The sequence below is a fragment of the Danio aesculapii genome, chromosome 2 (assembly GCF_903798145.1).
Source record: "Danio aesculapii chromosome 2, fDanAes4.1, whole genome shotgun sequence".
Taxonomy (NCBI): Eukaryota; Metazoa; Chordata; class Actinopteri; order Cypriniformes; family Danionidae; genus Danio; species Danio aesculapii.
Window position 1 is genome coordinate 58,907,175 of NC_079436.1, and position 12,500 is coordinate 58,919,674.

Here is a 12,500-nt window from a genome sequence, read left to right on the forward strand (position 1 = left end):
AGTAAAGCTGTACGGGTCACTTACATATCATATAAGCAACACTTCTCACTAAACAGATGCTTTACACACATCAATGCTTCTGTTAAATGTCTAACAAGTGGGAGGCACGTATGCAAACTGTTGTAATTCCTACAGCGGTCGCCTGATTTGGATGTAAATACCCTCAAATTAAAGATGATTTAGGTACATCTTGTTCCTTTCATTTCAAATCCATTGTGTTGGTGTATAGAGCCAAATCTGTCAGAATTGTGTCGATGTCCAAATATTTATGGATCAGACTGTATATATTAGTAGTAGTAGTAGTAGTAGTAGTAGTAGTAGTAAAACTTATTGTCCTTGACAGGAAATTTGTTTTGGGCATTGTCATATTGCTGCAGACATTCACTAAAAACAAGCAATAAAAACAATACAAAATACAACAGTTACAAAAGTTATCATGCTAATTAAGATAGACTCTTATTAAATAAACCCACTGATACAGGTACAAAGGATTTCTTATAACGGTTTAACCTACACTTTGGGACTCTATATCTTCTACAAGAGGGAAGCAGTTCGTAATGAGGAAACAAAAAATGAGTTGGCTCGTTTACAATCCTTTCCACCTGATTGAGGACACAATTCTCATATAAAACTCGAGTATTAAAATATTCATCGTGCCCAACAATTTTCCATGCTGTCTTTAAGAGATGCATCAATTTAGATTTACACTGAACAGACAGGTTGCCAAACCACACTATGATACCATACCTGACAATGCTTTCAAGAACTGCTTTATTAAACAACATCGTGAGCTTCTTATTAACTCCAAAAAGACGCAACCTCCGCAAAAAACACAATCTCTGGTGTAAATGAGAACAAACCCACTCAATGTGTGTTTCCCATGTGAAAGAACTGTCGATGTAAATGCCCAAGTACTTCTAGGTTTCTGACTGAGTAATAGGATGGTCATGTACAACCACTTGACGATGGTCACCTATACACTGTGGGTCAAATACCATCTCTTCTGTTTTCTTAGTATTTATTTTTAGCTTATTTCTATCACACCACTCAACGAACTGACTCATTTCTGACTGATAGATAACACCAATATCATCATTCTCATAAAGTAAACTTAGTATGGCTGTGTCATCAGAATATTTAAATTATTACAGTGTAATGTCTCAGCTGTGTGTTTAAAAAATGGCGCTTCCCTTGTTTTCATTCTCCTGGCTTGTGTGCGCTAGTGACGTTTCTCTGTAAGCCAATAGCATTCAGCTGCGCATCTGGCTCCGCCTTTTGGTACCCTTTTATTGTGCTAGGTACCCTTTAGAAAAGGTACCCAAAAAGTGGGACAGTATGGTTTGCTTTTAGGTACCTTTTGACAGTGGAAACAGCCATAAAAGTGTACTGAATGTTAACAATATTAAAAGATCCAAACCTCAACCCTTATCTAAAATAGGAATGCACCGATACCATTTTTTTAAAACCGATCCGATTCCAAAATTCTGAGTATCGATCGATACAGATTCGATCACGATACTGTGCCGTTTCTTTCTTTTTTGAAACATAATACAGTTTCTTCTGGTGATAAACTCAAATAATATATCTTATTAAGTAAAAATAACAGACCTATAGGCCTGCTGTATATGACAGATCTAACTAAACACATGATGCTTGCTGTAAACTAGGCTACATTATTTGAGCATTCATTATGACATTGATCTGTTGTGGTCCAGCTTATGTTTCCTTTTTTTTAATATTAGGATTTTTCTTTATAATCTGTAATAGGCTACTACTATTGACCCTAATCATTGGTGAAATAATCAGCCTTTTAGCAAAGCCTGATATTTTCCTGCAGGTTTGAAGCAGACTAAACTAAACCGGCTCTAAGGCCAGTTTTACTTAATAAACATTCCCTCGCCTAAACTCTCCGCGAGTGAGACGGAGAAACTGAAAGATAGTCTGATCTTTTTTAAAACTAATTTGGTTTGGTATAATTTGTTGGTTACTTTAATGTATTTTTGTTGGTCAGTTATCTACAAAATAAACAAGAATATTTAAGGTGAAGTTCAAAGCAAGGTCCGCTAATATGCTTCAGTGCATAAACTGACAAAGACATCTGTTAAATTAAATACTGATATAAATAAAATAACAGTGAAATATTCAGTTTCAGAGTAGCCTATATTAGTCTAAATCATGTTCTGTTAATGACAATCCATATTTCGTCCGTCAGTTTCACTTAATTTAATCAACTTCTCTGACCACAATGAGCCAGGCTTTACAAACTATTCACAGCACTTAAAGGATTCCCCTCTGAAGAATAAACTCAGTCAGAAGGATGAGAGAACAGAAACTCATTGTGAGAATAAATTTACGGAGGCAAACGTTGCTTCTGCGCAGCCGGCGCAGGCCTGAAGCACTGAGACAGCGTGCGCATCTCTCCGGTATCTGCGGACACTTCCAAAACAGCAGCACAAAGGGAAGAAGTCAGTGTGTTGTGGTTTCTTCCAATGTATTATTGAGCCGTTTCTAATTAAACATTTCAGGTAGGCTTACTTTGTGTGTGAAGAGCAGGTAATAACCCTCTACTCCAGTGTTGTAAATGTGATCTGCTGATCTAACAGACACAGCGCAACATGATTTAGAAACGGCAATGATCTCCTTGTTGCGGGTCAAAATGAAGCCATTTAATGCTAGACTGAATGCATTTCTCCACTGATTAATTAAACTAACAGGAACAGATCGTCTTGGAGAGAGTTTTTCGAGTTGTCTTGAACGTGACACACAGTTTGAATTGTGAATGAATGGATGATGATTGACCGGTGCAGCGGAGGGAAGCGCTGAACTGAACCATGTGAATATTCATCTGTGCTCCACATTAAACTATAAAATGGCTTCAGAACATTTGGGATACAGTAGCCTACATGACTACTTTCTAGTGCCTTATTATAGGCTACTTACATGGCTTTTGTTGGCTTATAAATTACACCGAATATAGCACACGCAAGATCGCATTTGGATCGGTACCAGCTGGCCAATACCCGATCCAGCAAAAATATGCGGAATCGAGCCGATATCCAATCCAAGTATCGGGATCGGTGCATCCCTAATCTAAAATAAAACACTGTTGTAACATTATACACTATACCATTCAAAAGGAGCCAGTATCATCATTTTATTTATATATACATAATTAATATACACAGCACACACACATTATTGATAACCTACTGAGAGCTCACCTGACTCCAGGAGCTGAGCTCAGAGACGTCAGGTATCCCATGATGCTCTTGTTCAGCTTCCTGCACAGAATGGGCCTCTTCCTGTGACACACCGTCAGCAGAGTCTGCAGAGCCACACCGGCACACTGGTTCGACACACACACTGAAAAACACACACACACACGCGCATTAATGCGCACATCTGTTATTGCATGCAAACACACACACACAGGCACACGCAATCACGCACAAGCGAACACGCACACGCAAACACACATGCGTAAGCACACACAAACACACAATCAAGCACATGCAAACATACACAAACACACACACACACACACATGCACAAACACAAAAACACAAACAAACGCAAGCACACACAAACACGTGCACGCAAAAAAGTAGCAATTTTTAGCATTTAGCTAACAATAATAACCATTCATCTGTAATAAACGACCCAACTGTGTGTGATAATCTCATCTCATGTTCAGGATGGGTTAGTTAGTACATTTATTAAACATATATCTAATTACTTCACCAATCTGTGAGAGAAGATTTAACCTGTCAGTAAGAATACACATGCTGCCATCTACTGTCACAGACTGGAAATGCATCCCTTACAGCCCCTTCATGTAGGCCAGCTCTGCACACATGAATCCTCACGCACATCCAGCAAGATTTGGTGCAGTGACCAATGCTTTTCAAATGATAAATAATCACCTCATTTCCTGTAGGATATTTCATAAATGACTGATTGTGGAGCGTTTGTGTTCTGTGCAGTGGAGATGCAGAAATAATGACCTTTAATGTTGTCCATCAGACAGTCGGCCAGATGCTTGAGCTCCCACCAGAACGATGTGGGAATCTCGAAATCCAGCAGCTCGCTCTTACTCTTTCTGTCCTTCTTGGCTGAAAACACCAACAAACACACACATTTAATACTCGCATTTAAAACAGAACACACCGAGGAACCCTTCAAAAGACTTAATGAAGACAGGAAATCGTCTACAAGCGCAACCTCCATCACATTTAAAGTCATTTCAGAAAAACAAAAGGCGTTCTAGGCTAGATGTCAACAGCACACTAGATTATAATTAACTATAGATGTTAACAGCAGGTGGCGCTCTAAGGCCAGTGTTTAATAGCACACTAAGCCCTACGCTACTTTTAATCATCAAAGACGACACTCTAGGCTAGGTTGTTAAAACATAAATCGTTTTTAACCATAGATAGCACTAGGTTTTTAACTGTAGATTATAATTTTATTTATTATTACTTTTATTAGATGCCGCTCTAGGATAGTATTTAACCATAGAAGGTGATCTAGGCTAGGTTTTAAACATAGGTTTACCTATAGATGGCGCCCTAGCCTTTAAAAGCAGACTGCACTCTAGGGTAGTTTTTAACCTTGGACACTGCTATAGGCTACTTTTTAATCATAGATGGTACTCTAGCCTAGTTTATAACAGCAGATGGTGCTCTAGGTTTTAAACATAGACGACACTAGGCTACTTTTAATCAGCAGATGGCGCTCTAGGCTAGTTTTAAACAGCAAACGGCGCTCTAGGCTTTTTTTTAAACAGCAGACGGCGCTCTAGGCTTTATTTTAAACAGCAGACGGCGCTCTAGGCTTTTTTTTAAACAGCAGACGGCGCTCTAGGCTAGTTTTTAAACAGCAGACGGTGCTCTAGGCTAGTTTTTAAACGGCAGACAGTGCTCTAGGCTTTTTTAAACAGCAGACGGCGCTCTAGGCTAGTTTTTAAACAGCAGACGGTGCTCTAGGCTAGTTTTTAAACAGCAGACGGTGCTCTAGGCTAGTTTTTAAACGGCAGACGGCGCTCTAGGCTTTTTTAAACAGCAAACGGTGCTCTAGGCTTTTTTTTAAACAGCAGACGGTGCTCTAGGCTAGTTTTTAAACAGCAGACGGTGCTCTAGGCTAGTTTTTAAACGGCAGACGGTGCTGTAGGCTTTTTTTAAACAGCAGACGGCGCTCTAGGCTTTTTTTAAACAGCAGACGGCGCTCTAGGCTTTTTTAAACAGCAAACGGTGCTCTAGGCTAGTTTTTAAACAGTAGACGGCGCTCTAGGCTAGTTTTTAAACAGTAGATGGCGCTCTAGGCTAGTTTTTAAACAGTAGACGGCGATCTAGGCTAGTTTTAAACAGAAGATGGCACTCTAGGCTTTTTTTAAACAGCAGACGGCGCTCTAGGCTTTTTTTAAACAGCAGACGGCGCTCTAGGCTAGTTTTTAAACAGCAGACGTGCTCTAGGCTTTTTTTAAACAGCAGACCGCGCTCTAGGCTAGTTTTTAAACAGCAGACGGTGCTCTAGGCTTTTTTTAAACAGCAGACGGCGCTCTAGGCTAGTTTTTAAACGGCAGACGGCGCTCTAGGCTTTTTTTAAACAGCAGATGGCGCTCTAGGCTAGTTTTAAAACAGCAGACGTGCTCTAGGCTTTTTTTACACAGCAGACGGTGCTCTAGGCTAGTTTTTGAACAGCAGACGGTGCTCTAGGCTAGTTTTAAACAGCAGACGTGCTCTAGGCTTTTTTTAAACAGCAGACGGCGCTCTAGGCTAGTTTTTAAACAGCAGGCGGTGCTCTAGGCTAGTTTTTAAACAGCAGACGGCGCTCTAGGCTTTTTTTAAACAGCAGACGGCGCTCTAGGCTAGTTTTTAAACAGCAGACGTGCTCTAGGCTTTTTTTAAACAGCAGACGGCGCTCTAGGCTTTTTTTAAACAGCAGACGGCGCTCTAGGCTAGTTTTTAAACAGCAGACGGCGCTCTAGGCTAGTTTTTAAACAGCAGACGGTGCTCTAGGCTTTTTTTAAACAGCAGACATGCTCTAGGCTTTTTTTAAACAGCAGACGGCGCTCTAGGCTAGTTTTTAAACAGCAGACAGCGCTCTAGGCTTTTTTTAAACAGCAGACGGCGCTCTAGGCTAGTTTTTAAACAGCAGACGGTGCTCTAGGCTAGTTTTTAAACAGCAGACGGCGCTCTAGGCTAGTTTTTAAACAGCAGACGGTGCTCTAGGCTTTTTTTAAACAGCAGACGGCACTCTAGGCTAGTTTTTAAACAGCAGACAGTGCTCTAGGCTTTTTTTAAACAGCACGCGGCGCTCTAGGCTAGTTTTTAAACAGCAGACGGCGCTCTAGGCTACTTTTTAAACAGCAGATGGCGCTCTAGGCTTTTTTTAAACAGCAGATGGTGCTCTAGGCTAGTTTTTAAACAGCAGACGGCGCTCTAGGCTTTTTTTAAACAGCACACGGCGCTCTAGGCTAGTTTTTAAACAGCAGACGGCGCTCTAGGCTAGTTTTTAAACAGCAGACGGCGCTCTAGGTTTTTTTTAAACGGCAGACGGCGCTCTAGGCTAGTTTTAAAACAGCAGACGGCACTCTAGGCTTTATTTTAAACAGCAGACGGCGCTCTAGGCTTTATTTTAAACAGCAGACGGCGCTCTAGGCTTTATTTTAAACAGCAGACGGCGCTCTAGGCTTTATTTTAAACAGCAGATGGCGCTCTAGGCTTTATTTTAAACAGCAGACGGCGCTCTAGGCTTTTTTTAAACAGCAGATGGCGCTCTAGGCTTTTTTAAACAGCAAACGGTGCTCTAGGCTAGTTTTTAAACAGTAGACTGCGCTCTAGGCTAGTTTTTAAACAGTAGATGGCGCTCTAGGCTAGTTTTTAAACAGTAGACGGCGATCTAGGCTAGTTTTTAAACAGCAGATGGCGCTCTAGGCTTTTTTTAAACAGCAGACGGTGCTCTAGGCTTCTTTTAAACAGCAGGCGGCGCTCTAGGCTAGTTTTTAAACAGCAGACATGCTCTAGGCTTTTTTTAAACAGCAGACGGCGCTCTAGGCTAGTTTTTAAACAGCAGACGGCGCTCTAGGCTAGTTTTTAAACAGCAGACGGCGCTCTAGGCTAGTTTTTAAACAGCAGACGGCGCTCTAGGCTTTTTTTAAACAGCAGACGGCGCTCTAGGCTTTATTTTAAACAGCAGACGGCGCTCTAGGCTAGTTTTTAAACAGTAGATGGCGCTCTAGGCTAGTTTTTAAACAGCAGACGGACCTCTAGGCTAGTTTTTAAACAGCAGACGGCGCTCTAGGCCAGTTTTTAAACTGCAGACGTGCTCTAGGCTTTTTTTAAACAGCAGACGGTGCTCTAGGCTTTTTTTAAACAGCAGGCGCCGCTCTAGGCTAGTTTTTAAACAGCAGACGTGCTCTAGGTTTTTTTTAAACAGCAGGCGGCGCTCTAGGCTAGTTTTTAAACAGCAGACGGTGCTCTAGGCTTTTTTTAAACAGCAGACGGCGCTATAGGCTAGTTTTTAAACAGCAGATGTCGCTCTAGGCTTTTTTTAAACAGCAGACGGTGCTCTAGGCTTTTTTAAACAGCAGGCGGCGCTCTAGGCTAGTTTTTAAACAGCAGACATGCTCTAGGCTTTTTTTAAACAGCAGACGGCGCTCTAGGCTAGTTTTTAAACAGCAGACGGCGCTCTAGGCTAGTTTTTAAACAGCAGACGGCGCTCTAGGCTAGTTTTTAAACTGCAGACGTGCACTAGGCTTTTTTTAAGCAGCAGACGGTGCTCTAGGCTTTTTTTAAACAGCAGACGGCGCTCTAGGCTAGTTTTTAAACAGCAGACGGCGCTCTAGGCTAGTTTTTAACAGCAGACGGCGCTCTAGGCTAGTTTTTAAACAGCAGACGGCGCTCTAGGCTAGTTTTTAAACTGCAGACGTGCACTAGGCTTTTTTTAAGCAGCAGACGGTGCTCTAGGCTTTTTTTAAGCAGCAGACGGTGCTCTAGGCTAGTTTTTAAACAGCAGACGTGCTCTAGGTTTTTTTTAAACAGCAAACGGCGCTCTAGGCTAGTTTTTAAACAGCAGACGGTGCTCTAGGCTTTTTTTAAACAGCAGACGGCGCTCTAGGCTAGTTTTTAAACAGCAGATGGCACTCTAGGCTTTTTTTAAACAGCGGGCACCGCTCTAGGCTAGTTTTTAAACAGCAGACGGCGCTCTAGGCTTTTTTTAAACAGCAAACGGCGCTCTAGGCTTTTTTTAAACAGCAGACGGCGCTCTAGGCTAGTTTTTAAACAGCAGACGGCGCTCTAGGCTAGTTTTTAAACAGCAGACATGCTCTAGGCTTTTTTTAAACAGCAGATGGCGCTCTAGGCTAGTTTTTAAACAGCAGACGGCGCTCTAGGCTAGTTTTTAAACAGCAGACGGCGCTCTAGGCTTTATTTTAAACAGCAGACGGCGCTCTAGGCTTTATTTTAAACAGCAGACGGCGCTCTAGGCTAGTTTTTAAACAGCAGACAGCGCTCTAGGCTTTTTTTAAACAGCAGACGGCGCTCTAGGCTAGTTTTTAAACAGCAGACGGTGCTCTAGGCTAGTTTTTAAACAGCAGACGGCGCTCTAGGCTAGTTTTTAAACAGCAGACGGTGCTCTAGGCTTTTTTTAAACAGCAGACGGCACTCTAGGCTAGTTTTTAAACAGCAGACAGTGCTCTAGGCTTTTTTTAAACAGCACGCGGCGCTCTAGGCTAGTTTTTAAACAGCAGACGGCGCTCTAGGCTACTTTTTAAACAGCAGATGGCGCTCTAGGCTTTTTTTAAACAGCAGATGGTGCTCTAGGCTAGTTTTTAAACAGCAGACGGCGCTCTAGGCTTTTTTTAAACAGCACACGGCGCTCTAGGCTAGTTTTTAAACAGCAGACGGCGCTCTAGGCTAGTTTTTAAACAGCAGACGGCGCTCTAGGTTTTTTTTAAACGGCAGACGGCGCTCTAGGCTAGTTTTAAAACAGCAGACGGCACTCTAGGCTTTATTTTAAACAGCAGACGGCGCTCTAGGCTTTATTTTAAACAGCAGACGGCGCTCTAGGCTTTATTTTAAACAGCAGACGGCGCTCTAGGCTTTATTTTAAACAGCAGATGGCGCTCTAGGCTTTATTTTAAACAGCAGACGGCGCTCTAGGCTTTATTTTAAACAGCAGATGGCGCTCTAGGCTTTTTTAAACAGCAAACGGTGCTCTAGGCTAGTTTTTAAACAGTAGACTGCGCTCTAGGCTAGTTTTTAAACAGTAGATGGCGCTCTAGGCTAGTTTTTAAACAGTAGACGGCGATCTAGGCTAGTTTTTAAACAGCAGATGGCGCTCTAGGCTTTTTTTAAACAGCAGACGGTGCTCTAGGCTTCTTTTAAACAGCAGGCGGCGCTCTAGGCTAGTTTTTAAACAGCAGACATGCTCTAGGCTTTTTTTAAACAGCAGACAGCGCTCTAGGCTAGTTTTTAAACAGCAGACGGCGCTCTAGGCTAGTTTTTAAACAGCAGACGGCGCTCTAGGCTAGTTTTTAAACAGCAGACGGCGCTCTAGGCTAGTTTTTAAACAGCAGACGGCGCTCTAGGCTTTTTTTAAACAGCAGACGGCGCTCTAGGCTTTATTTTAAACAGCAGACGGCGCTCTAGGCTAGTTTTTAAACAGTAGATGGCGCTCTAGGCTAGTTTTTAAACAGCAGACGGACCTCTAGGCTAGTTTTTAAACAGCAGACGGCGCTCTAGGCCAGTTTTTAAACTGCAGACGTGCTCTAGGCTTTTTTTAAACAGCAGACGGTGCTCTAGGCTTTTTTTAAACAGCAGGCGCCGCTCTAGGCTAGTTTTTAAACAGCAGACGTGCTCCAAGTTTTTTTTAAACAGCAGGCGGCGCTCTAGGCTAGTTTTTAAACAGCAGACGGTGCTCTAGGCTTTTTTTAAACAGCAGACGGCGCTATAGGCTAGTTTTTAAACAGCAGATGTCGCTCTAGGCTTTTTTAAACAGCAGACGGTGCTCTAGGCTTTTTTAAACAGCAGGCGGCGCTCTAGGCTAGTTTTTAAATAGCAGACATGCTCTAGGCTTTTTTTAAACAGCAGACGGCGCTCTAGGCTAGTTTTTAAACAGCAGACGGCGCTCTAGGCTAGTTTTTAAACAGCAGACGGCGCTCTAGGCTAGTTTTTAAACAGCAGACGGCGCTCTAGGCTAGTTTTTAAACTGCAGACGTGCACTAGGCTTTTTTTAAGCAGCAGACGGTGCTCTAGGCTTTTTTTAAACAGCAGACGGCGCTCTAGGCTAGTTTTTAAACAGCAGACGGCGCTCTAGGCTGGTTTTTAAACAGCAGACGGCGCTCTAGGCTAGTTTTTAAACAGCAGACGGCGCTCTAGGCTAGTTTTTAAACTGCAGACGTGCACTAGGCTTTTTTTAAGCAGCAGACGGTGCTCTAGGCTTTTTTTAAGCAGCAGACGGTGCTCTAGGCTAGTTTTTAAACAGCAGACGTGCTCTAGGTTTTTTTTAAACAGCAAACGGCGCTCTAGGCTAGTTTTTAAACAGCAGACGGTGCTCTAGGCTTTTTTTAAACAGCAGACGGCGCTCTAGGCTAGTTTTTAAACAGCAGATGGCACTCTAGGCTTTTTTTAAACAGCGGGCACCGCTCTAGGCTAGTTTTTAAACAGCAGACGGCGCTCTAGGCTTTTTTTAAACAGCAGACGGCGCTCTAGGCTAGTTTTTAAACAGCAGACATGCTCTAGGCTTTTTTAAACAGCAGATGGCGCTCTAGGCTAGTTTTTAAACAGCAGACGGCGCTCTAGGCTAGTTTTTAAACAGCAGACGGCGCTCTAGGCTTTATTTTAAACAGCAGACTGCGCTCTAGGCTTTATTTTAAACAGCAGACGGCGCTCTAGGCTTTATTTTAAACAGCAGATGGCGCTCTAGGCTAGTTTTAAAACAGCAGACGGTGCTCTAGGCTAGTTTTTAAACAGCAGACGGCGCTCTAGGCTAGTTTTTAAACAGCAGACATGCTCTAGGCTTTTTTTAAACAGCAGATGGCGCTCTAGGCTAGTTTTTAAACAGCAGACGGCGCTCTAGGCTAGTTTTTAAACAGCAGACGGCGCTCTAGGCTTTATTTTAAACAGCAGACGGCGCTCTAGGCTTTATTTTAAACAGCAGACGGCGCTCTAGGCTTTATTTTAAACAGCAGATGGCGCTCTAGGCTAGTTTTAAAACAGCAGACGGTGCTCTAGGCTAGTTTTTAAACAGCAGACGGCGCTCTAGGCTTTATTTTAAACAGCAGACGGCGCTCTAGGCTTTATTTTAAACAGCAGACGGCGCTCTAGGCTTTATTTTAAACAGCAGATGGCGCTCTAGGCTAGTTTTAAAACAGCAGACGGTGCTCTAGGCTTTATTTTAAACAGCAGACGGCGCTCTAGGCTTTATTTTAAACAGCAGACGGCGCTCTAGGCTTTATTTTAAACAGCAGACGGCGCTCTGTATTAACGCGACAGCATCCGTCTGTTATTTGTTCAAATCAGCATGCGTTTCATCTGTTTTTGAACGATTCAGGTGAGTTAATGATTAATGAGCCAATAAATAATTAAAATAAGCTCTGGCCCAAACACTGCTATGTTCACTCTTTTCCTATATAACATTAGTAGCCTTTGATGCCGTTGACTATAGTGGAAAGATGCAGCATAAGTGAACGTACGCACTGATAAGCATGACGGCAAATCTGTCAAAGAGAACCGTGCGTGCACGCTGAGAACTGCAAGAGGATCATTGCGCATACAACTGAACCTACTTGCGATGAAATGGGAGCCTGCGAGCTTGTTTAACCACCGCATGTGCACATCTCCTGTGGGTCCGATAGATGGTCTTGCGAATTATGTCTTACAGCACACATGCACAATCATTTTTCTTTCTCACAAGGCTGATTTCTTCACTGACTCTTCTCTTTCCTCGCGAGATCACTTTCTATTTCTAGATGTATTCGCCTTGAGTCACCGTCGCAGCCGGTAGTCAGTAGCCAAGCATAGGCTGGGCGGAGTTGAAAACAAAGCCGTCGATTCAGACGGTTCGTAGTTTTCTGCAGTGCATGACAGATCATATGGTGTGGTCAATCATTTATTTATTTATTATTGCAGTAACAAAACAGTCCCAGTATACATAAATAAAACAGAACATCTGTACAAATAGGTTCTGAATAATAAGGGAGTTATGAATTAAATTTAAGTTTTATAACATAAAATATAGTATTTGTGACAATTTGCTTTGTTTTGTAGATTTGAGTTATGGATTAATACAGTATTGTGATACTACTTGGTATCGTGATACTTCAGCTGGTATAATATCATGGCCTAAATTTATGGTATCGTGGCAACCCTAGTGTGTGTGTGTGTGTGTCTCTGACAATGTAATATGGCTTAACGTAACATTATAGCCTTTGTTTTTCGTACGTCATGTCTTCACATGAATCTGTGTGCTGGCGACGTATGCTTTACTTCTGCACTTAA

The 12,500-nt window shown here is 42.4% G+C and overlaps 1 protein-coding gene across 1 annotated transcript in view; it reads right to left on the reverse strand.

Moving 5' to 3' along the window:
• Positions 1-12,500, reverse strand: part of LOC130214867 (nucleolar protein 9) — a 30,100-nt gene that overhangs the window by 8,346 nt on the left and 9,254 nt on the right. Inside the window, exons 5-6 of the mRNA XM_056446708.1 lie at positions 4,005-4,112; positions 3,222-3,363 (exon numbers count right to left, since the gene is read on the reverse strand). Of these exons, the coding sequence (XP_056302683.1) occupies positions 3,222-3,363; positions 4,005-4,112 (250 nt within the window). The remainder of the gene's footprint in view (positions 1-3,221; positions 3,364-4,004; positions 4,113-12,500) is intronic.